At 31.7% G+C, this 26,945-nt stretch overlaps 1 protein-coding gene across 1 annotated transcript in view; it reads right to left on the reverse strand.

Moving 5' to 3' along the window:
* The window catches only part of LOC113392272 (beta-1,4-glucuronyltransferase 1), a 57,327-nt gene that overhangs the window by 8,083 nt on the left and 22,299 nt on the right, over positions 1-26,945 (reverse strand). Inside the window, exon 2 of the mRNA XM_026628620.2 lies at positions 21,121-21,899. Coding sequence (XP_026484405.2) covers positions 21,121-21,719 — 599 coding nt within the window. The 5' untranslated portion in view covers positions 21,720-21,899. The remainder of the gene's footprint in view (positions 1-21,120; positions 21,900-26,945) is intronic.

The raw sequence follows: 26,945 nt of genomic DNA on the forward strand, positions 1-26,945 counted from the left end.
GTATTAGTTAGAATGAATAGAACTAAATATAACTTATATGACTTTGTATTTAACATCCCTGATTTTAATTATTTTTCCTTATAAATAAGAAAAAATAACCTTAAAAATATTAAGAGACGTTTACGAAGAAACAAACATTAAGACTCCAATGATAGACAGGAAATTACTGCGAAGGTAAATTAATGTTTATATTAAAATCTTTAGCGATTATTTAGTACTCTTTAATTAAGGAATTATGTCGTTAAGTCGTTCGGACTTAAAGCAATTATCGAATAATTCTTAGACTTATAAGTATATATTTATATCTTTAAAATTAACGGATGTGAACCAGTTATTTTACGTATTAGGAATTTTATGTTACAAACTTGTAGTTCGTAATGAATAAGAACTTAACTAAATATATAGGTCCATGTAGTTATAAGATACATATTTAAATATTTTCTGTATCAATAGAAACTAATTTCGCGTAAATCGTTCATTTTAAAGCGCTTAGTTGATTGTAGGCTTGATATGGCCATAAAACCGTCAAATGCTTTTATAAATCGTGGGTCAGCCATAAAAGGGAGCAAGGTGTCTTTGGGTTTTCAGGTCACGATATATGAAAGTCACGGCATCGTAGTTCAATTCAGAAACATGTTTTTACGAATTCGTGTAAATCTAATTAAAAAAACTCTAAGTCATGAAGAGGATACTATATAAACCGGTTTTTATAGTATCGTTACCAGTAAGTTACTCTACCCACCCTCCTGACTCCATTGTCAGTTTAACTCAATTTTAATATAATTATATTAAATAAATTTAATATAATTATATTATATTAACATTAAAATGGATCTAACTTGCAATCCCCTATCGATACGATAGTTTGAAGTACGTATTCGATTATTAGTTCGAAGTGTAGTTATTATAAAGCGTGAAATAAATAATGCCAGTCGAACTAGACTCCTTTGGTTTTATGAGTGAGGTGATCTACCAATTAAAATTTGTTTCCTAAAGATATTAACTAACCTGCCACTTAGTTTCAAACGTTTATTTATGCGTTAACGTTTAAAACGTTCGCGTCGTAAAGCGAATTCTTCTTTATGTGATTTGACGCAATTACTCTTATAATTTAATATCGTCATAAATCGCATCATTGCTAATTGTCATAATTACATTGATTAGAACAATTTAAAGATGTTTTGCTAAGATTTAATGTATTGGAAACAGTGTAAGAAAATACGAGGTACCCACATTTTACAATTAACAGAAATGGTATAAAAAGGGGCCTCCAAGATAGCTTGATACAGTTCGCCGTTATGCTGCTCGAAGCAAACGCTAGCTTTGACGCAATTACTACATGCCAAATCGCGATATTATTAGTTAATTAGTGTATAAGTGTTTTAAGATTATATTCAAATAAGTGATCTGGTTATGTTACTAATGTGCAGTGATTTTGTATGTTGTAATTTAAAAAAAATAAAATAAACTATTGATATTAAATGCAGTGTTTTGGATTATAATCGCCACCCTCAGCGAACGTTGAATTACAATAGTTATAATATATACTTCAATGGTTATTTAATTACAGCGACTAGCGAGCGTTAGTCATTATTATAATTACGAGCTACCCGTTCCGGATTTGCAAAGGTAGAATTAAGGGTATGAGTTTTCATAAAACAAAGAAAATTCCCTGTTTTTTTTTAACTAGAAAAATTCTCGGATTTATTCAGAACTTGCCAAAGTTTCGTCACAATCGGATGAATGATTTAGGAACACATATAGGACAAACATGCAAAATTCATTCTTATTTATATAATTATTATCAATAACAATGTTTCTTAGTTTGTTCCGTACGAGATCCTTACACATTTACCTGATTGCGACTTGTATGTTGTGGTACGTGTATTTGTGTATAGAGTACTATCGACGTACGAGAATCGAATAATTACTCATATATTTATTTAAAGTGACATTGTAACACACGTTGCGTATTAGCCAGTTATAATATAATTATTGAATCCAGACACGAAATATTATTTTATTATATTTTATGTTAATTCATCATACAGTTAACAATGTCTTTACGCGTATTGCGTTAGTAATCGTTTTATTGTACATTAAAAAGTTCGATTGCTTTTCCTGTTTAAATATTTGGCGCCACAATCGTTGGATAATTGCCAACAAATGTTTTTTTTATCGCTGGATAATACATTTATATACCTAATATGTCTCTAGTTGTAGGATTTTTGACTACCTACTAAAACTGTTATGTTCAGTTTATCAGTATATTTTTATTATTTACCAAATTTCTTTTATTATTACTATTTATATATATTTTGTTGCAATCGGTTCCTTATATCAATATATGTTGTACTTATTAAAAATGTATAATTAATGTATATACGTACAATTCCAAATTTCCTCAGTGGAAATTTTACAAGATTAAATAAATTAAAAACGAGAAGAAAATGTAGTTATTTAAAAAAAAAAAACGAATCCTAAAAGTGCGCCAAAATGTTACCACTCGCAGCTTAGTTCAAATATGATTTAACTATTTATTTCGCTTTTGGCTCTATGTGAGATGACTGTTGTTCTTTTAATCGGGTGTTGTTGATTCTCACTCGTTATAGATTAATCTGTTTTATATAGCTTGTTTAAAGTTTCGTTATTTAACAATTATTTCCGCCTCGTTTTAATGTCGATTCTCAATTTAATATTTGATATTTTTTTACTATTAATTCAATAATCTGCAACGTCGACTGGACGATTTTTATTACTTAGAATCTAATTTGGAAATAATACATAGTCGTATCGTATACAAACTTTTTAATAAACTTTTTTTAAAAACTTATAAATTACATTAGAGTATAAATAAATGTAAAATAAAAAAATTAAAATTCTTTTTAAATTACTTATGCTAAAAGTTGAATATTGTTTATGAGATGATGTAATAAAACAAAAAAAATATATATATAAATGATGCTTCTCATATTACGTTTCAAAGTTCTGTAGCTTGAATATTGAATCGAGTTTGTTTATACATAAACGTGTACCTGTTTCTAATTATTATTAGCAGTCACCAGCAGGTGGGGTGTCGACTAGACGTCGCTATAGCCGTCTATAACGCATTTAGGGTACGCTGTGGGTTCTAGCTGTTAGATCAATAATCCACACCTAGTTAAGTTCTTTTGGATGGGGATTTACTCTTTAGAAGCGCACGTATTTGTTCGTTTAATGATTTTCATAATAATTCAATAATATTATTCAAAAATTGTAGGTATATATACTCTAGGCACGTTAGTGTTTTGAATTTTTATCTATAGTTAAATAAATACGTGCAAATAGGTTATTGTGTCAAGACATAATTATGTAATTTTATTATTTTCTTCGCTATAAATGAATGTTTGTGTCAATGCCAATCCATCGAAACTTTGAAGTCCATTCTTGGTTACGATACATATGCATACGTCATAAATTAATTATTAGATTTAGTTTTTTCTATGATTGTAATGTTTAAAAAAAATTTGTTGATAACCCTGTGTGATATTGATACAGTGTAATTGACGTAATGAACTTACTGTACTAGTTTGCAATTACCAAGGGCGTTCATCATTAAAATTTATTTCACATCTTTGTTTAAGTTGGCTTAGTGTGTGTTAATTACGTGGTTTATATAATTAATAATTAGCCGCAGATAAAATAAAAATATATAATACTTTTTGGTCAAACGTACTTTAGATAAAATATTATCTAAATCCGGTGAATTAAATTTTGATTCTACAGTCGCTATATATATATACATACATACAAGCTCAGGGCCGGATTAACCATGACGGAGCCCCAGGCAATGCACTTCTCGGGGCGCTTTTACCCTCTTCTAGCTTCTTCATATATATTTTTTCTAACACAACAAATATATTAATCATTAAGATTTTTTGTTCTGTCAGTAATTGCCTATACTAACTAAGGGATAAACTGACGCTGTACTCATTTTGGATACGAATAATTTGCGTAAAGCTGACAGGGTACCATCGACGCATCTTTATCATAGACTTAATCATTAAACGTGCAATTTATTCCTTTTTCTTTAAATGTGATTCTGTTTTTGTTTAGTAACGTACATACGGTCGGTTCGGTTCGGTTCGGTTCGGTCAGGCGTGTAAATTTTCCAGCTTTATAATATTAATAAATAGAATTCTTCGTAGATACAATTTTGCCGTTCAATTTGCACTGAATCTGCAGAAATATTTTAAACTTTCTGCACAAGACTCGTCAGAAAATATTTTCTATCCGATTACAAGAGATGCTGTACATAACATTGACATTGTGTAAAATATCAAAAAGATGCTCATTAATCATAATTTAATTTACCATACGAGTTCTGAGCATTCGTAACAGTATTATCAAATAGTCCGATCCCACTTAGGTTATATATCGCGGAATTCTCGGCATGTTTCGGGAAGTCTGCGGTTCCCATCATCATGTAGCGGACGCGTCGATATTACGCCGCCCACGTTTCGTGTGAAGTCTCGATAAATACGTGAATACGTAAGTGGAACCGGATTAGTTTAATAGTATCCATTTAAACCGTGTGAAATCTGCAAATGTTTGTAATCCATTTCAATAAATAACATAAATATGTAACATTTCAAGTAAGTTTATTATTATCTACACAATTTGTTACTTTTTATTTTTATACACACGATCATACTTCAGTGTTGCTTGTTAGAAGACAGAAAAATGTTTTTAAAACTAGTTCTTTCTATAATATAAGTTCACACGACCCTTGGTTAGCACTTCGCCACACTCGTGGGATCAATGGAAAAATCAACAAGGCTGTGTTTGTAATGATTTGAGCATTGTTTCAACAATATCAATGTAACTCCTTACGACACCGGCTGACTCGTTGGTCTAGTAACTAGCTTATCAGGATGCTGATCCCGTTGTCTTTGATTCAAATTACGGATCAGATCTACATATAGATATAAGTTATTGAGTTTTTTGACAAGTATCTGTCGAGTCGAAAAGTTTGGAATTAGAGCTTTGGCAGTGATATTTTCTCAGGCAGTATGTAAAGCCGATATAGCGTCGATGCGCCTGCAAAAGTCGCTACGTGTTTTTTCTAAAAATCTAAAAATAAGAAAAAAACACATAGCGAGTTTTGCAGGCGCAACGACGGTATATATATTGTGTCTCTCTTTGATTATGTGAGAGTTGTTCCACTAGACTGTGAAAAAGTGCACATACGAAACACATGTACGGCATATGTTTGACTTTGAGATTGGTTGTGAGATATTATTACTATTACACTAACATTTTAGAAAAATACAAATCATAGATAAAATTATATATAACGTGGTAGGCGGGCGAGTAAATCGGCCACCTGATGGTGAGCGATCACCACTGCTCATAGAAATTAGCGTCGTAAGAAATTTTAACCGACGTACTTGGCCAATGCGCCAACTATCATGGGAACTAAGATATTATGTCCCTTATGCTCCAATCGCCTTAGTAATATTAATTATTGATCAATAAAGAACAAATATAAGTAGAATATATTCAATTTAACCAAACGACCCAACGAAGGATTTTAGTACAACTGTATACTAAAATCCTTCGTTGAAAAAATGAATTTTTTAAATCAACATACTTTAAGCGTTTTAAGCGCTTTGATTTATGTTCATACTAAGTTGCTAATTAAGAAACTAAATTGTATTTCAAACAAGATAAGGCCTAGTTATTACTGCCAACATGGTTCAGGTGGTAAAGCACTCGGATCGTAACTAGAGATAGTCGGTTGCAACGTCGGTTTGTACTTTACTCGTTTCTTTAGTAGATACAAATATATTGTTTGTTTTTTATATCCGCTGAACAGTAACGAAGCAGTGTGGTGAGTTATTTACATAATATATCAATTCCTTCGCTTTAGCTGGATAGGCAACTGTATAATAGTAAACATTCATGAAATATTCTTTACTAATGTAATATTATTTTCATAATCTCGTTTAGGGTAATATAAATAATGACTTTCATTTATGCTTATTGTAATTATAAATGTTAGTTTGTTTAATTAGTAACGAAGATAAACCTTTTTTTATCGGTCTAAACATACTGAGTAAATTATAGGTACCCACTATTTCCTGTGACAGGAAAACACAAAAGTACAGGAAAACACGAAAACACGAAAATAATATTTTCGAAACCTGTTTACGTAGGCAAGTGAATCGTTTAATAAATAAGCAACACCGATATTTTGTACATATTGTGTAATTTAATATTAAAAAAATATTTTTATCTTGGTAAACATGTATATCTACTGTTTTATTTTCTCAGTGACGTTTATGTTAATATAATCTGTTACAAATGCATTTGGCGCGCAAATATGTTATTATTCAAGACGACGACATACTATAAATCCATTTAACACCGATGAAGGTTCGATTCGATGTATAGTTATTATCAATGCCATCACGTAAGTCGGTAATAGCTGCATGCCCCTCGCGGCATGGCGCCTAAATCGAACGTTTAAATATTTTTAATAATCGTTCATTTTAATTTTTCTAGAAAGCAAATAAAAAACGTTGCGTTATCTCAGTTTGATAATTGATATTGGAACAAGTTAAAATTACATTGAATAATAGATTAAATTACATAGTTATAAAATTATATATTTTTTTTTTAACTTTTTTAAAGTCGTAACGTGTGTGGGCATAATATTTGTAAATTAAAAATGTTTCATATTAATTATGATAATTATAATATTAAGACCCTTTATATAATTTATCTTAAAAATAATGAAAGTTTGGTATAAAATTACTAGCTGTTTAAAATTAAAAGAACAAAAATAAAATGTTTATTATCTGTGACGTACGATTCGCAAAATGACACTGTTCTTTTTTGATACAACAACGGGACCGGTTAACATCCTTGAAACCTTTCTTTCGGGTGTGATACACGGAAATAATATATAATTTATTCAATATTCAAAAACATTTAATTATTGAAATATTTTACTATAAAAAAATTTAAAATAATTTTAATATTTCTGTTGAGATAAAACTTAGTTAAAATATTTGCAATCTGGGCTGTGACTGACTATGCAAACTTTTGATAAGATATATTTGTAACGTTTATTTGAATGTAAGATTATATTTGTGATAAGGTTTACGTAACAAATCAAAACTTTTTACTAGTTTAAAAAACAAATGTAAAGTTTATCATATTCTATTATTTTTCATTCATTACTAATCAGATAATTATATTAAAATATTATGTATTTAAAAAAACGGGTATTAGTTTAACACACTTACGGACACAATTCAAATTTAAAAAATAAGTATACATTTGTTTGACCTTGAAACACAAGCATACTTAGAAGCTTTGTACATCGATATAAAGAAAAAAAGTCGGATATGCAAACCTACATGGTCTCGAACAATTATTTTTAAAGCTGCTGCTGCAACAGGGGTTCCAAAAATCAATAGTAAAAATGGATTACAATAGTAGGTACGAATGACGGATGGGGTCGAACCCCCTAAGCTCTTCGATGCCTATGGGAATGCGGTCTTATGTATAAGTTGACGTGCTATAAATATTAATCAGTCTGCTGAGAACATTGAGGAAATTGTGCTGCAAATATTGGCAGCAGATACATCAAGGACCATAAACGGATCAAAGACGTTTTATTCAGATCCAAAACTTGCAACAGAAATGAATGAAAGTTTTTTTTTTATAGATTATTTGACAATGTCGTACGTAACAATGGTCCTAATAACAAAACGTACAGTTTAAAACCATTAGTATGTATTTTTCAAATAAAAGAAGAAAAAAGAGAATAGATCTTATTATATTGAAGTCATCAAAGTACCGTTGAACTAATTTCGGTAATTAAACAAATCATTAAAATGAATGAAGAGCTAAAGGTAATTGCGTTTGTAGTTTAAAACGCAATAAGCTAATTGTTCTCGAGTCTCGACAAATGAAGAAAGTAATTTCGTGTTCCCTAATAACAAAGCATACGATATCTCAAAACGTCGCAATTAAGCGTGGAATTCTCACAAACGATAAATTTAATTTCACGTTCAAGTGCCCGACCTACATGAGCGACCGCAGTCGCTATGCGGATAACTGTACAGACATACTGAGATGGTGATTCCGTAATGGGAGCCTGCACTTGGCTGCGACTCATCTGGGTTGACCGCAAGGCCTTTCGCCCTCCTCTGTACACCTGTTCCTATGCATGTACGGACACCGCTCAATATTTATCGGTCACGTCTTTGGGAGTACACGCATTTCGTCAGTCGTTTCGTAACCTTTACATTAAAGCCAAAGGTTGAAACATCTTCCGGTTATATTTTAATGGTCGAATGTTTATAAAAAGCTTACCGAGTTTTATGGTTTCTTTAATTACTTTGTCCAATTTTATACGAATGATTTAAGGTATTGTATTATTGGTAGATGTATGTCCACATAATATATGCGACCACTACATTGCGAAATATTACAATGTATCTATTATTTTCCATAGTTTTTTCTCTATAAGATCAGTAACAATGGGTATATCTAACTTTGTTTGATCAATAAACCCGACCTGCAGTAGTATCAGTGTGTGAATCTTACTTCTCACTAAAGTGTTTATTATTATAGCTCGTATTACTACTGTAATCTAAATAACAGTTAAGCGTCAGTTTCTTCACGACTACAGCGAGAGTACTATCAAATATAACATGGAATAGAAGAAGCAATAACGTATGAGTTTTCATATAATAGCTTCCTGTATTTTGAAATCAATCAAGTGAATTTTCAGGTAATGTTGCGTCATTACTAATCAGTTATGGCGCATAAAACGGTTGGCCCACATTGAGTTCATTAAAATAAAACATACTTCAATTTCGTACCATCTCTAGCGTCTCATTACTCAAAGTCAGTTCAATGCTCACGCGAACCGCTCCTTAGTTTTCGTATTGCGGTTAGTTTGATTCGTTTCGTCTGTTTTAGTGAACCGATTTTTTTTGGCACCAACATTGAAAAACATTACTCAGTTCGTCAATACAGTTATATTTCTTTATTTTTGTCATGTTTACACGTATTCAGTGGTTCGATGTTAACTTTTATTTTGGCTAAATATACATATAACTGTAATCCGTGCTTTTAGTTTTCAGAAGGTACATCCTTTGATAGCGTTATAGTAATATAAAGTATGCTAGGATACATTGCACGCCATGTTTAACTTTTATGCCTAATGTTATTAGAATCGGTCCAGGCATTTGATCATGATTATATACCAAGCAATGATTTAAGAGAATCAAAATGAATAAGATTTTTTCATTTAAAGACAACAGAACGAGCATATGATGCGTTGGCAGTGTTAGAATTATACAGAACTTTTTACGCTGTCAATGCGCCGCCAACGATGATCAACGATGATATGTCTCCAGTACCTGTAATTATACGGGCGCACGCATTCTTAAAACCGGAACACAGCAGTACAAAGTATTTCTGTTTGGCAATAGAATAACTAGCGAGTGGGTGGTACCCACACAAACAAAACTATCACCGGCAAAAAAAAACAGTGATGTTTTAAATTAAGGAAGCCAAGACGTAAATATGCATAATTCAACGTCTACATACATATTCCATGTGAAGATAATCAGTGTGAATTTTATTAGACTAGTGGTGAGACCATTTGGGCGTGCAATGCAATCGTGATTGTGAGGAAGCATAATAACATGGTCGTCGTGTTGCATTATTACATACATTTGTATCATCTGCTTAGTTCATTCTTTCTTAGAAATTACCTCTCTCCGAGGTTACCTATTTGCTGTAAAAAATTGGAATAAAACTATTATATATTTTTTCATTTTTAATCTATTTCAGTTTTATAAACTTGTATCTTGTTTACTATTAAAAATGTGAGTGTGTGTGCAGAATGCTTCTGCGCGTTGCATATTTTAGCGCAGAGGTTAGCATAAAGGCATTCTATATCCACTTCAACGCTATTACACTGATTGAACGTAACAATTGGAACGTGGACAAATAACCTCGGGCACGTGGCGGCGTCATGGCTTAAACTAGTTTTACTTGTACTTCTATTAGTTCACGTGTTAAACATTACTAAGCAACCAAACAGATATGATCACGGCTTCATTACATGGAAATACAAATCCGTTTAATGAGCAACATCTTCTCTTGAAAACGAAAGAGCCGAATTGTACAAAATAGATCTTATTCCGATTACGTAAATGTCATAGTTGGTTGAATTGTAATTTTGTCTTTGGTCGCTAATGGTTTTAATGATATTGTTGCAGTGAAAATTGAATCAACGTGGGCTAGACTGGATGATAAAGGCATAACAGCGAAAGTGGTTGATGCAGCGATGTCAGAGCCTGCATTACATTGTTACATCACTTGGAAGTGACTTTCAACTAAGCTTTTGATTATGAAGTAAGCGTAATTGCAAATTGTATCGTGTTTGGGATTGTAGAACTTAAGAGATTAAAATAATATAGATAATTATTATGAAGGTACTTCTAAAGATTTATAATTATAAGTATCAATAAAAGATTGAGATAAAATATTTATCCCTTCACTTTTACGATTACCTGGGGAGTATTTTTAAAAATTAAACGATCAGGTCTCTACTGCCTGTGCTATTGTTTGTAACTAGAAATTTTCATTGAAAAAATATATTTAAATATGTCTAATTTAATTGTAATTATTTAACATGAAAGAGGACGTTCGCGAGAGATAAAGGGGCAACTGATAGTGAGAACAATCCGGGCGGTCGACTCTTGTTTATACTAACTGTATGTGTAATAGTCGAGGCGTCGATGCGGGCATTTTCACTTTTCGTAGCTAAATTCAAAGAATCTCACTCGAAAGCCGGTTTGGCAACCTTCGTAGCAATTATGGCTATTTCATAAAAAGATACGCTTGCATATGCAATGGTCTCTCGATCGCCTGTTAATTAAATGATTCTACATAATAATAGCTCTGGGATAGTATTTTATGCTTAAATAATGGTTTTCATCGCTTACTTTTATTTTAAACTCGATACGTACCTAATTATATATTTTAAATATATCAGTTTTAGAAATGTACGGGATTTTCAATTCATGAGTTTAAGAAAACAACAACCAGAAAAATACGGTATATGTTATAGAAACTTTCTTAATGTAAAAGCGATGAAAAAGCCAAAAAGGACATTAATTATTCAAATCTTCATTATAGAGTCGAATTCATTTCTCTGAAAAACATTATATGTAGTATTAAAAAGACAAGATAATTGATAACAATTTCTTATTACAAGTTGATTAGACCTGTTTATACCTAGATTGTTTGCTCGTAAAGTTTCTACAACTAGAACCCATATATTACAAAATATTGACTGATTCATATCGGAGAAGTCATGCGTGAATCCGTTGTATCACAGCAGCGTGGGCGCCGTGTTCAATGCAGCATTGAAAGGGGAACACGGTCCGCACGCGCGTGACAGTGCGTTGTGAGGAGCCTGTCTTTTATTTCCTCGTCTAACATTCGACAACAGTTATTAATGCTATTTCTAATTGGGCTAATTACTTATTATTATGGCATATAGTCACGATAAGAAGTCACTAAATATGTCCGACTTTATCGAAACACGTTTATAATATGGACATCTATCATCATCATATTAATAAAAACTACATTTGTACTGCACTTCATAAGGTTTTAATGTATCATTTGGTGATTTAATGTCCTACCGTGTTAAAAAAGACACATTCCGAGGTGAGGTTTTCGATAATGATGATGTGAGGGACGTGAATGGATAATATATGAAATGTGTAAGTTAGAAAATGTTTGGATGTTACTCACGTGTCAGAAAATCTGGTGGGAAACTAAAACCTATCATGCTACTTATTATGTTACGGATATTACTACGGACAAGAGGAGAATAAAGAAGATTGACGGACTAATTCAGGTACGATTTATCCGAAATGCAGTAGGTAGGTTATATGCACTGAAATACCCTTGGAGATAGGGCTAGTAAATATTAGACTAGTTAGATATTCTTCCGCCAAATGACATTGGTATTGTTGTGTTCCGGGATGAAGGGTGAGTGAGCCAGTGTAACTGGCACAAGGAACATAAGATCTTTGCTCCCAATTTTAGTGATGTAGATTGTCAATATTTCTTACAGCGCCATTGTCTACGGGCGGTGTTGACCACTTACCATCAGATGGCCCAATAGCCCGTCCGCCTACCTATTATATAAAAGAAAAATACACTAATTTCAAAAAATGCTGAAATTGTAATCAACGTATTTTTATATTAAGTTTGCGAGTTTAAAAAAAATATGGTTTAAAGAACAGCTATAAGAGACAAATGGTTATAACGGAATGATAAAAATGTAGGTTGAAGTGTAAAATAGTAAATTAATGCGCCATCTCCGAATATTATTTCCTCGTAATAATGTCGAATATGTGGAACGTGTTACAGAATGTGAATAGAGAGATGTAATCAGAATCGCCGTTTATTGCCACAACGAGATTAGATGAACCCTTTGTTACGATCCTTGATTTAACCTTTTGATTCGCAGATGAGTCAACATTATTGCAGAGTGTGAAGTTGTCATATGTCAAATCAAAGATAATGTATATTGGACACACAAACTGACTTCAATGCTGTTATTATATGTCGATAACGTAAATATCATCGTATTATTCTAACAAGTAGGTTAAGAAGAGAAGCAAATAGGTAACTTAATAGTTCCCGTCACCACCTCACCAGGTCACCTGAGCCCGTCTAGAGAAACAAGTACCTACGTAATAACCTTTTGATAAATGTTGCCATTAAAATACACAGATATTTATGTACGATACACCAAGTTACATTGAAAAAAAAAAAGAACTTTGTAGGTCTTTTAAAACGTAATGTTTTTATTAGGTAAGCATATTGGATCAATATAGGTATTTCGGAGCTATTTGTAATTATTGTTAAAATAACTAGGGAGCTATTTGAGCTGACGGCCGACAACTTTTACCTTCGTAAGTCAATCGACTTTGTTCGATACTAGAGCAAACATTTTATTTGATCGATATGAAAAAACACCAATAATATTTAGTATTATATATTATTAATTTTAATGAGCAAAATTTGATTATGTTATTAACATTTATAACAACACAAGTAGATTGTATTTTTATTTTTTTTAAATGTTAGGCGATAACATTCATTGAGAATAATTATGAATTGTAATTCACGAAGTTAAATATTATAACGAGACCGGGACATTTCGTAATTCTCTGTATGAAATGAAGATATGTTTGTAACATCCTACATGCAAAATTTTATAGCAACGCTTTTCATGCCTTCGCAAGGAATAATAATTATGTACCTTTGCGTTAAACATAAAATTTAGAAACAATAAAATCTTATTAATTATGATCTGTAATGTTTTTTTATGACTTCGATTTATTTATCAACTGACTTATTTTCGTTTTTAAATAACTTTAATCTATCGCTTTACCTTGGCATATTTGGATATGGCACAGTGTGCTTTATAATAATCACATAAATATATATGTCTGACTATTACGATAGGTCGCCTGTCTGACACTATTTAGCTTGTTTGTTTTTTTGTGTTGGCACTATTAATAATATTGATGATTGCGTCTCATATAAGTCAGTCTTACTCCACAACGAGTTCTGCCGAACAACGAGAAGAACAGGCAGCAGGTGCATAATACGAAAATGATCTCGCACTGTAATTCCTACCAAGTCTTTAGCGGGTCCGAATTCAAGAAAACCCCTTCTCGGTTCCCAGGAGCCCTTTTTCTGCTGCCAAACAAATTAATTAAAATATTCTTTTAATAGTCAATCTGAGAATACAGAATTTGATATAAGTATCTCAGATTCTGTATTCTCAAATTAAGGTAGGATTTATTTACATACATTTTAGAATATCACAAAATATAGTATGGTAAAACCTTCTCCGAAAATCGCTGCATCTTCTGGTACATATGTTAAATATACATGTTTTGGTTTTATGGTTTTTTTTTTCAAGTTCTAGTACGAACCTACGAGCATATATATAAATTTGTTTTAAAATCAATATAATTTGAAAGTTACATAAAATGAATACGACCTTTCACCGAGGACATAATTGTTAACGCGCTTGGAATGTTCGTAGCTGTCATTTGTAATAAAAACGTAATACGAGCGTTGAGCGTGTAGACGTTGCGAAAACAGCAACCAATATTATGTTACTAAGTATTATGTTTTGTATAATTTCAACAATTTGATTAATAATAAATAATATATCATGAATTATACAATATGCATTATCTGCTCTGTCTGAAAGATTCGAGCCTGTAAACAGTATAATTAATTAATGTTAATTTATTAATAAGGTTTGCCCAGACATGTATTAATATATTTCTTGATTCTGCACATGAGTGAATCATTGCATGAGCAAGAAAATTATTAATAATGAGTTTTACTTAATAAGCATATTATGTTTTGCTTTAGTATACTATTCTACAGGTAAATATTGCAAAAATATACAATTATACGGACGAGAGTAATGGGGGGGGGGATTACATGTCATGGGTTCACTACTCTTTGATAATGATAGACGGTGCATTTCTAATAACATAGCGAATGTTATTAAGTACGAATTAAACACCTTTGATTTCAGCCTTAATTATACTTTGAATGGCGAATAAACATCGGGGCATTGATTTAAACCTCCATTCATTTATAAGAGAAAAAAAGGTTTAAATGCCCTTAGCTATTTAATTTATCTTTACTGGGTACCCGAAACGACCAGACTACGCATGAGTTTACAAACAACGTAAAGTACAATTACAACAATGACAATTTTTTTTTTTGGCTAAGGCCGTCATTAGCGCATTCAGAACATCTCACCAAAGTGAGCAATTGATAAATTTAAAAATAAAAATATTAATTATACTTTATTAAAAAGATTACACAAATATGCTTTATTTAATCTATGGTCAATGTTATTCTTTAAATGTATTTTTTTTTAAATTAGATCTTGATATTTTATTATTCGTCAATATTTAAAAATTATTATAATCCATAAGCATTGTTAGCTATGTAAGGATTTATAATTATATTATAAGCAGTACTTACATATTCATAAAATTAAATGAAGCAAAACCAGAATGTAGCAACACTTTTTATTATTAACCCCATTAAATTACTTATTCCATATTTTCTTACATTTCTTCAAGCATTTGCTCCGGACATTCACCGTCACTATCGGGCGTAATATGAATTTTAGACACCAATTAAATATTTACTATAAATTGAATAATTAAGTAACTACTTACTTTACGTACTCGTTTGATTTAAAGTCCGCAATCTTGGGCAACAATCTGCGTGTTCTAATCACTGCTGTCTAGGACATCATAGGATATAAAATTATTATTTAACTACATTACATAACATCTTATTGTTGGAGTCAATTTATATTCTTAAAATAAATATGTAATTCACGCTTTTCACATCAATAGTCCGATTTAATATCTGATAAATCCACCTACATATATGAACTAAAACCTTTTCCAAAACGAATCTTCTTTTCAGATAAGCATTACAATAAACACACAATACGTGATATGGTTTTAAATCAGACAACTCTCGAGCTAAACCCTAACAATAAAAAAAGAGTAATTAATATTGGTTCACAATCAAAGATGTCGAGAAACATGCAAAAAAATAAAGTCGGATCGGTATCTGGTAGATCTGTTAAGTCGGCAAGGAATATTTTAATCCCGTCGAATTAGTTTCGCTCAGAGATTGTGTTGAACAGAATCAGCGCTAATATAACTCTGTAAATGCTACTGAGAATTAAAAGGCACAACTTGAATAACAATTAAGCATTCACCCAGATACCACACCGAGAGATACTGATAATCTGATCTTGTTTCCACTATAACTGTGCTATCTGAAAATTTAGAACAGTAATTGCATAATGATAAATCTTTAGAGACTTTGTTAGTATGTACTTAACATATACTTAGAAGATATTAATTTATAGATAGATCTATGTTTTAAGTCGAAATTACTCTGTAAATACAAAAATCCTGGGCATCTAAGACAGTTTTTGTGTGTTTAAATTATATTTATAATTTCTTTAGTGCTCAAAGCTAATACGTACAATGTAATAATCTAGAAAATGTAGAACTATTCTCTAAGAACAAACTCGAAACTCACCGCAGAAAACGATTGTGAAATGTGAAAGAAATGTTTAAAAATGTTCACGAGTGAGATACGAATCGAGTTCATACCGAATGGCACTACTGTTTCTTAGAATGTCATTTGTTTTAATGTGCTCAAATTCTAATCAAAATGTAATCGTTTATTAATACTGTCATTATGTCGTACAATCATTTTTCGAATGAAACGTATCACTGAACATTAAGCTTTATTAAACAGATCTCTTGTTATGTAACTGTATACGTATTAGTAGCAAATAGAATAAATAACACGAGAATCTGAAGCGAAGATTGCGGGTATCACGGGCAAGCATCACAAAAATTACCCTTGAATTATGTATGTTTATAAAACATCTCGTCCTCGAATGTGGCGTATGAAAATCTGTCTCATGACTATTCACCAACCCGCATTGGAGCAGTGTGGATTAAACTCCAAAACATTCTGATAAAAAGGAAAAGAGGCTTTTGGAACATCAAAGGCCGTCACTTTTTACACATAAGGTATTAAGTATTTAAATATTAGGTATTAAATATAGGCGTTCTACGACTGACATGATTTGTAAGACTATGAAATATCGCAGTGTCTATTGTTCAGAATTTTTGGTTACTTACTAGTCTAATTATGATACTTAGAACGCCGAGATCATGTTCTTGATGTTACATAGGTAGAAACGCAAGACTCTCTAGTCTTAATCTATGCATTACTTAAAGTAAACGGGTAAAAAAAGATTTGTATTTGTACTTCTATACATATAATAAAATTGGAGTGTCTGTTTGTAATATTAAAATAACCGCGTTTTACTAAATGCATATGTATGTATACACGGTACATATACCTAAATAACATTTTTTACAATTTTTGTCTATCTGTCTGTCTGTTTGTTCCGGCTAATCTCTGGAACGGCTGGACCGCTTTTGACGGGACTTTCACTGGCAGATAGCTGATGTAATAAGGACTAACTTAGGCTACTTTTATTTTAGAATTATATGTAAAATAATAATAAAGTCACGCTTTTTTATTAAATGCAAACGCGCACGAAGTCGCGGGCACAGCTAGTTGATAAATATAAATGATTTTTTGATATTAAAATACGGACAAAATGACTAATTTTAGATAGAAATTTGAAAATGATGTAGTATAGTTACAGTATAATGGAGATGTACTCATAATCGAACGAACGAAGAGATTGTAATCTGACGCTAATACTCATATGTATATTGTAAACGAAGCTTAAATTGTATAACTAGTTTACTAACAATTTCATTTTACTAACGTTAAATAAATATGATAAACACAGAGTGGTCGTAACTTCGAATAATGTGGCAGATTAACATTAAATTATAATTAGTATGTACATAATATTTAATATGTCGGTATTTTAGAGGTTATCTGTAAGAAGAAACTCGAAACTCATCGCAGAACACGAGCGTCAAATGTCAGAATGTGATTATGCGACATTGACAATAATAATTATGAAATTTATATGACAAACGGATCGTAATGGCGTGTCACCGTGAGTCGGTTGTCAAAATTTCACGAGTGAGATACGAAGTGAATTCTTACAGAATCGTTCCGCTGCTCTCTAATGTGAAAGTATAGCTATTACATCTTCACCACTTATATAACCTATTTTCATTTTGATTAAAAAATGAACAAGTCCAACAGACTGTATGAATAAAATAGTCATTATCAAAGCAGATATGACAAAAACTATAGAGGTTGTAAAAGTGGTACGCATCCGTATAATCATCATTCGAAGTCGACGTCTCGTTCAATAACTAGATGGTCATAAAATGTCTGAGGAGGTCAATCCGTGACAGTATGAACATATTATTCCTTCGCGATTCGATTTAAGTCGGACGCTCGATGTTCCGTGTTTCGAATGATGGGAACGATTACTGATTAATCGTGTAGACAAGTATTACTTATCGATGTATTATAAATAGAACAATAACTTATAGTTTAAAACAATAGGTAATGTAGTGATTATTTTACAATAGAATACCTTATAAATATCGATCGGAATGATTCGTTTTTTTTTTATTGTTCTCTTTATTTGTGCACAGATTATCCCTGTCACGTGCGAAGGAGAAGATACGATGGAGATTGAACTGTACGGTCAAGATTACAGGCTCAATTTAATTTCGAAGTTATAAAAGTAGTACTCTTTGTATACCCAGATTAGTCAAACTAAGCTGTTATGTTCTCCCGAATACGAAATTAATGATGACAAAAAGAGAGATCAGTATATACTTAAATACCCGCTAAACAGTACGATACAAAATGTTTTCTTAAATTTTACATAATACTTATTTTTATCAGGAATGTGGATTTTATCAATGAGATCATTTAAACTATTACTGTGCGATTCATAAATATTTCAATGAACATTTATAAACACGGTAGAGTAGTACAGTTGTTTAAAAAACTAGAGCGAAAGATTTATCGTACTTATGTGATGTCGAGTCAAAATATTTATTCAATTTAGAAGCATAACACTTGCTTATTGATAAGAAATGTATCAATGTTTTGAAAAGAAGCAACTCATACCTGGAAAACACAGACGTAATATACTCATGCTGATTATATATCTTTTAAACAATTGTTGTTGAATAATATTTCTATTTGAAAATTCCTATAGAACGGGGTATTTTACAATAAATTACTAGAAACTAAACGAAAAGAAACGATTGTTAAATTACAGACAAAAATATATGCGGCAACTATACTATATTCTTAAAATTTTAGTTAGTATGCAAAACAAATTTTAATCTATACTAATATAAAAATAAGAAATGTCTGTCTGCTCTTCTTCTAAACTAACCAAACCACTGAACCGAATTTGATGAAATTATGTACGAAGCAAGCTTGAACTTTAGGTATGACATCCTTTTTTATGCATAACACCTGAAGATTCATACCTAAAACGTGAGAAAAGTCGCGGACAACATTTAGGTATAATTTTTTCAAAGTAACTTCTAATAAAATAGTACTGCAGTCTAATTCTCATGTGCGTGTTTATTTTCTAAACATAGATCCTCCTATAAAATTATTTATGGATGTAATATTGATATAATCGGTTTACAAATAGTTTAACATAAAAAAAAAGTTTAAAAGAAAACCTGAGAAAATAAATATTAATTATGATGAACCATATTCACTTTCACACACCCATAATAAAAGAGCAACACGATATTACGTCCGACACGTTGACCTTTTTTGTTAATCGATTTTGATGCTTATTACCAAAAAAATAAGGCCTACGGTGAGAAAATGAAAAGCCACGGCAAAAGTCGAGCATCGTAGAAGCACTCCTGTCTTGAGTTTATTACTTCAGAACTTGATGGAGAGCGCGAAGTTGTTTTTTATTCCCGGGGCCGTGTCAGAGTGAAATATAGCTAATGAGTAAAAGCAGGTTCATTACTGCAAAAACTTTTTAACATATCTCTATAGACTTTATAAATGATCTTTCTGTAATGATAATAAATATTTTTTTATCGGATGCATACATAGAATTGTTTTTATGTCATAGTTGGATATCTTATATGGAATACTTGATGTTGTTGAGATCATATCACGATCTTCGATTGAGTTCTTTTTTTGTTGCTATTTGTGCTGTAGGAAATAATTACCGTTCCGTACATCGTCAATTCGGCACCGACCTTGAGAGCTAAGATGTTATGTCCCTTAAGCCTCATTAATCCTCCAAACCGGAACACAGCAATACTAAGTTATCTTTATTGGCTGTGCAATATCTGATAAGTAGGTGGTACTTATCCATACGGTCTTGCACAAAACGACACCACCAAGTAAATCGACGTATTCTACACGAATAAAGTCCTTGATCTGAATCAAGAGTCATATTGATAAACAAGAATAATTTAACGCAACCTAATCGATTTACGGGTATATTTGTTTTACTGGTTTATATGCATTTATTCTTGTTATTTTACATACGCAACGCCTCGCAATTATTACGCCGTAACTGGTTTCATGTTACGTGTTACGATAGCGTTTATGCTTGACCGGCGTCTACTTTATACTGATCGGTATCTACGATGAGACAAGATAATACATCCAAAGAAAAAACCGCAATGTTAAGCCATGGGTTAAATTAAATTAAAAAATTAAATTTTGTAGTTTAACTTACCGAGAATCGTAAATGAACTCATTTGTGTAAATTTTTTATTATATTTTAATGCGTTCTATATTAATATTTCATAATCGTTAGAACGTAATTCACAAATATACGCTTTTCGTGTACAGATTCAAAATGAAACCTATTTAATAATAAAAACACGATAAATATATTAAAGAGGCTCAATGGTGTGATTATTATTTTATTTTACGTAATTTTAAATGTATTCGATCATCATCCAGAGCAAGTGAAAACGTCAATCGAGTTGCGTTCATTTAAAAGTGGTTATTCAAGGCTAAGAAAGAAAGTTGTCTGTTTGTAAAATCTACACATATAAGCAGATATTTATAAAAAAAAACACTCACATATCATTAAGTTTCTAAATGACTTCCAGAAAGTCTTACCATGTGTGTAAATTAAGTAATATATAAAATATAAGTTGAATTAAGATAAAACAGGAATCAAAATACAATAATTATATATAGTCGTAGTCGTTACGCCAGACTGGTCGACAGATGCCGTGAACATCCGGTTTCTTTTCGGAAGGTCATAATAATGAATAGGAATATTCGCTTAATGTTGTCACATGACAAAAAAAAAACATATTATTATTGAAATGAAGGTAAACAACTTACTGAAGAAACAAAAGAAGCGTTAAGGAAACCGCACGTTTGCCTTAAAACTGAAATTTATATATCACAAAAATAACCTTCTAAACAACATTTACAAATTCTACTAGTATTACGGTGAGTTTTTCCTTAAAATGATATCCTTACCTTTCAACGAGAGGCTGCACGTTGTCAAGGAACTCGAAACCGGCGTGTGTTGTATACGTGATGGACTCGTGGCACTGTATAAATCCATGATCAGCACGAACGAAGTTTTTTAGCACCCAATATTCTCCACGTTGTATTGTTTGCGGCAACATATCTTTATCATTACAACCCAATAACGTTCGAAGGTACGTTAGCGTCGCAGGATTCAATGCGTCCTCGTCATCTATTTCTAAAACTGTACTGTTTGATGTTTCTATTTCAGGCAAAGCACTAATTATTTTTTTCTCCAACTCGGGTATTGACGCCGTGCTCGATGCAGTTTTATTCGTTGTGGGCATCGTTGATGGAGTTTTTTGGGAGGTAGACTCTTCAAAATTCCTGACACTCGATTCCGGAGGCCTAGTGTCTGTGTCATTGTGTATTTCTTCCCTATTTATATATCTAAACTCGGCGCTCCTTTCCGACCCATCTACTGTTATCGGGACCCATTCTACGCCCGGTGTACTATTACTCGATAAATGCATCGCCGCGTACAATAGTACGGCGATGTTTATCACGATACTCACTCTAAAGATAAAGTTGCGACGGTTATTCAACATTATTATAGTGTTTTAGGCACTTGCTCTTAGATATACAATTCCTTTACTAGAACGTCCTTCGTCGTCCTCTAGGACGCAGTTTTCTGTAAGGACCTGTGCACGTCAGCATCACAATTTATTGCGTCATCAGCAGGCGTGTGGATGTTGGCGCTGAGCCAGCGCCACGTAGTTTTCTCGCTCCTGTAACATAACGAATTCGTTTTTAATAATCTGCATTCAAAAATTATGTTCTTGTTCTTCATTATAAGAATATTTTGTTTTGCTTAAAAACTTTCTAAAGTACATTTAAAGGTTATTCTGGCAATTAATTAATTTTATACTATAAGGCCAGTAATTATAGTAATGTGATTAGTGTTATCGTGTTTACGATCGGGTCACCTTGGACGCTGTGATGTTAAATTAATGGTTTTGTTACGGTAGTTTTCTATTTTAATCATATTGTATTAATGACCAGAGCTGGCTCAGTAAAACAATCTTTAAGGACAGGTCAGCCTCTATGGCATAGTACAGTTCGATTTATAACCAATAATCAAATTATGTTGCTGATTTCACTTGAATCTTAACTATTTAATGTTCACTATATAATTCACTTGAAATAATTAAATTAAAAATATTTCATAATTGAATCGAAGTTAATCGAAAATACTTTCGTGTCTCAAGTTTTTTATTGAAACTAGAACTAGAATTCTTAATGATCGTTTAAATAACAATATGTTTTATGACAAGAAATTATTCTCGTGCCAGTTAAATGCCAACAAATGAACGTCATTAGTTTTTATTTGGAGTACTAAATGTATGGCCCAAAGGTGACTTTGAAAATACTCAAAGATTTCTTTTGCTATACATTTTGTTACGCCTATCCTTGCACTGACACGCTTAGAAGTTCGACTACTCGTAGTTATAACTAGAGTTTCGTGTATCGCTAAAGCAATTATTTGAAATATTGTTGTATCGGAGAAATAGAAAGTATTGTACCTCGTAATTAATATTCATTTTATTCTGTTCAAGGATCGGTTAGAGAATATTTAAATGAAATAAGCGGAGAGTTATTATATAATCTTAAACTTAAATTATTTTTTAGACGAATTTGAAATACAGCCAAATATTGACAGATAGTATTTAATTATTTAAAATGTTTGAATCTGAATTCCTCATGGAAGGCAAAATAAGAAAATAAGCAATTCAACTACTGCAATTATTTCATAATAATTAGATATTAATAGCGCATCTGTTAACACTGCCCGGTCTTTACTAGTTAGTCAAACAGGTTTCGTAATTAATGCATAATTGCATAAAAGGCATTTCTTGATATTTAATTAGCAGTCCGTGTTCTGATAACCGCTTATCAGTGCTTGATCCTTGTTATGCGATGAGTAATCATCCGCTAGGCGATCAGGGAATGATTTACGGTCGGATTAAATTCCCGCCTAGACGCGACGTGCTCTGTAATTCTCTTAAACGATATTACGATAAAGCCTACCTCAGCACTTCTTATCAATGGACAATTATTTTCAACGCTTCATATATTTGATATTGACAATCAGATAGAAATACCGGTAAAAAGAGTTAGTTTATATATATATTTGTTTCGTACTTATTTTTTTTACTCGTAATACAAATTAATTAAATTTAAAATAAAAGTAAAGTGTAGGTAATTTTTTTGTTTCTTTATAGCGTGTATCTGCACTGCGCAAATTATTCTGCCAATACCATGTTAGAAAATATGTAAGCAAGATAATTAAATAGATAAATTATTTAAATACAACCGGACATAGAACAAAGACATGATGATTACTTGATTACTATGATTTTATTTTTTGTCTGCAAATAGAATCAACAAAATATTTAATAAGTGAAGAGATAATGGGTAATTGCATATGTATACAATATTTACTATAGTAAACTATAATATTATATTTATGCTCTTCACGCTTAAACTTTGAATGCCAGGGAAAGAGATAGGCTGCTTTTTTATTAACTTATATTATTATACTCATATAGTTAATTCAGACCTCGAGAGGGTAAAAGGGGGCGTGACAGTATCAGTGCTGTAAAGTTTTATAATATTCGCGCGCAGGTTCGTCTAGTCTGTTATCTTTATACAATATTACGATTGATGAAGATGTCAAAAGAAGAGTTATGTATATATACTAGAATTGTATTTGCAATAATGTCAGATAAAGTATAAAATTAAGAAATCTCATGTATAAATTATTTACAAATAACATTTTTTAATAAAACCGAATGAAATCTTTATAGTATTTATTGTAATGGTTAAAATGATTTATGTTTTAGCGGATTAATCCAGTTTACAAGTTGTCATTACTTATCTATACTGTCTGCTAGCCACGCCTTTTGCTTGATTTAAAAGCAATTTCGCCATAAAAGGGGTCTAACATAACGGCCAACTCTTGGATATTCCTAGGATTCAAAAAGAAATGAAACATATAAATCATTGATAACATATTATTGAAAATATATAAATAGACTATAAAACAATTCCGTTCTAAAAATCGTTGAAATAAATTACTGACTTCACAGGTTAGTTTAAGGACAAAGCCTAAGTTCTTCAGCTAAGAAGTTAGAGGCGATAATCTAGTCCAATCGTAATTTACATTAATATTTTCCTGTTATTGGTACTTAGTAAAGTTAATTATTTGTTCGGGAAAATCATAGTCACCGAGAATAGATAATTTAATTATTATTAAAGATTTACCTTTTAATGGGTTTTTTCTATTGACTAAGTTAGATTGTTAATTAAATTATACTAGTAATTTACATTTTGAACAATGTTGTAAATATTTAAAAAATACAATGTTGTAAAAATTTCAAACTAACAAGCAACGAACGAACGCGGCAGGCAGTTTGTTTGACGCCTGTCCGATAAAGAAACTGTTACTAGCTGATCCCCGCAGCTCCATGCGCGATGAGTGGTTTTTTCCATTAATGTTATATTTTCCGGTAAATACTGTATTTTTTAAGATTATATCCTTATGAACTAAGGCTATCCCTGTTTAACTATTTTCAATATACTTCATGACCAGCAGTAGTTTAGCTGTGAAGACGTGGCCGGACCATGATTATATTCCTTTCTGGTCACGTCATATTCTGATATTTTTTTTAAAATGCACTATTAATGTAATTACACTAGCTCACTTCCTTCATACCAAATGAAGTAATTCCTTTGTTTTAATAAACGGTTACATGACAATACAAAAATGCATACTTATTCATAAGTAGTAATTTCTTTAACATTATCTCAACACATTTTGTACAATAAAACTAATTATACCGCAATGCGTACAGAAGATATGTTTGTTATTTGATAGTACTAGAATCGAGAGTCGACCTTGATCAGTGGTGATGCCATCAGGCCGTGAAGATACCAAGAACAATATGAGAGCCATTAAACGACCGCAAGCCGCAAGAAACGTTGTAGTAATTGATACTTCATTTTCAGTAGCCTCAACAGAGATTATATTTACCGATTTATACTATTCAACATTGGATTATACATTTATTTTATGTGGTAAGACCTTAAATTTACCCATGCGTAAAATTGGAATACGTAGCTAGTAATATTTGAAGATTATATCAGGGGATTGTTTATGCCAAAAGTCTCAGGAATCAGGATCGTATACCAAAGAGCTTTTGCGACCTTGGTTATGGTTTTGACGTAGAAGATTGAAATAAAAAAAAAATGTTTGAGTTATTTTCTCAGGCATTGTCATACTGCAATGAGTATATCTTTACGACCTAGTTATAGCAAAATAAACTTTGCCATATGATTTAAGTACCTTATATACTAAACACTAATTTTCTAGATATTTAGCACTTTATATGACAAATTATTTAGTAATATAAATTCGCATCTATGACAAGAAACTTATAGACACAAATATATAATCAACTGGAACAATTTATGTATTTAATCACGTCACTTCTCACAAACTTTTCTTTTGAATCAGAGTAATCAATCCGTGACGTTCTCCTGAATGTTAAATATCAAATCATAGCGAAGTTTTAATTTTCCCGTATAAATAAGTATTTCAAACATTAAATAAAGTTCAAAGTGACGTATTATTAAGTCGACGTATAATTTTTCCAGTAGTTTTCGCGTGACCCGTGCACGTTCGGAAAATACACGATTAATCTTTTATATAAGAATATTTTATGCTCGGACACGCCGGCGGCGGTCAAGTGTTTAACGTCTGTGACACAGTTGTATTGTAATTGTATAGATAACTTTTTATTAATAATTACGTACGCACGAGTACGAGTAGGTCACTCGCGTTCTATATTATAAGAGCTATATAATATTTATCTGCGGCACGAATTACCTTCTTAAAGGATTCTAACATGTAAAACTATTTCGATGAAAAGAAAAAGGAAAGGAGAAGAGAAACCTGACCCCTGAAGCTACTGTCGTAACCAGCTCCTAGCAACGCTTTGCGCTTTGTTGAAGAGGAAAATTGGAAAACTTTTAACTGCTACTAAGATAATTTAAAAAAATTATAATATTTTAACACAGACAAGTAAATATAAATAAATATATATTTTTTTAAAGAAATCATAAACAGATTGAAGCTGATCTATTCAACATAATATCTAACCTTTAACCTTTTTTCAATACGAGTAACAAATAAGTACAACAATTTGATTGGAATGGAGTAGTTTCGGTTAAAAGAGGTTATATTGAATGGATTACGATTTGTAGTTACCACATATGTGTCATCAGTGTATCGTGTTAACAATTAAGAGCAACCACGAAAGATTAGAAAGGAATAAGACACATGCGGTGTACTGGTAAAGTCGACCTTGACCAGTAGCTAATCTGAGTACAGTCCAGCGAACGCCCATGCAGGGCGTGTTTTGTAAGCCGACGCGAATTATTTTGGGGATACCAAACGGTGGCTCATCAACTGACTTTTTTTTTTTAAATTACAGATGACAAATACATTTAATAGAAAACAAAGTTTCCTACAAAACTGTCCTTGTCATTTTGATCGTAATACGCACCGGTTATGACAAATTAGTAAAACGTCTTGTGATTACCCTTCCTCCATTATCATATTCCAGTTGAAAATGAATTATTCGGACTCAAATTTAGCAAGAGTCGTCACATCCCAAGAACGTCGAAATTTGCAAGAAAAGTAGACAAGTTTCCTTTTTAATCTTCCACATTATTTGGACACATGCATTGCGTATTTAGATATATTTGCCCGC

The sequence above is a fragment of the Vanessa tameamea genome, chromosome 5 (genome assembly GCF_037043105.1).
Source record: "Vanessa tameamea isolate UH-Manoa-2023 chromosome 5, ilVanTame1 primary haplotype, whole genome shotgun sequence".
NCBI classification, from domain to species: domain Eukaryota; kingdom Metazoa; phylum Arthropoda; class Insecta; order Lepidoptera; family Nymphalidae; genus Vanessa; species Vanessa tameamea.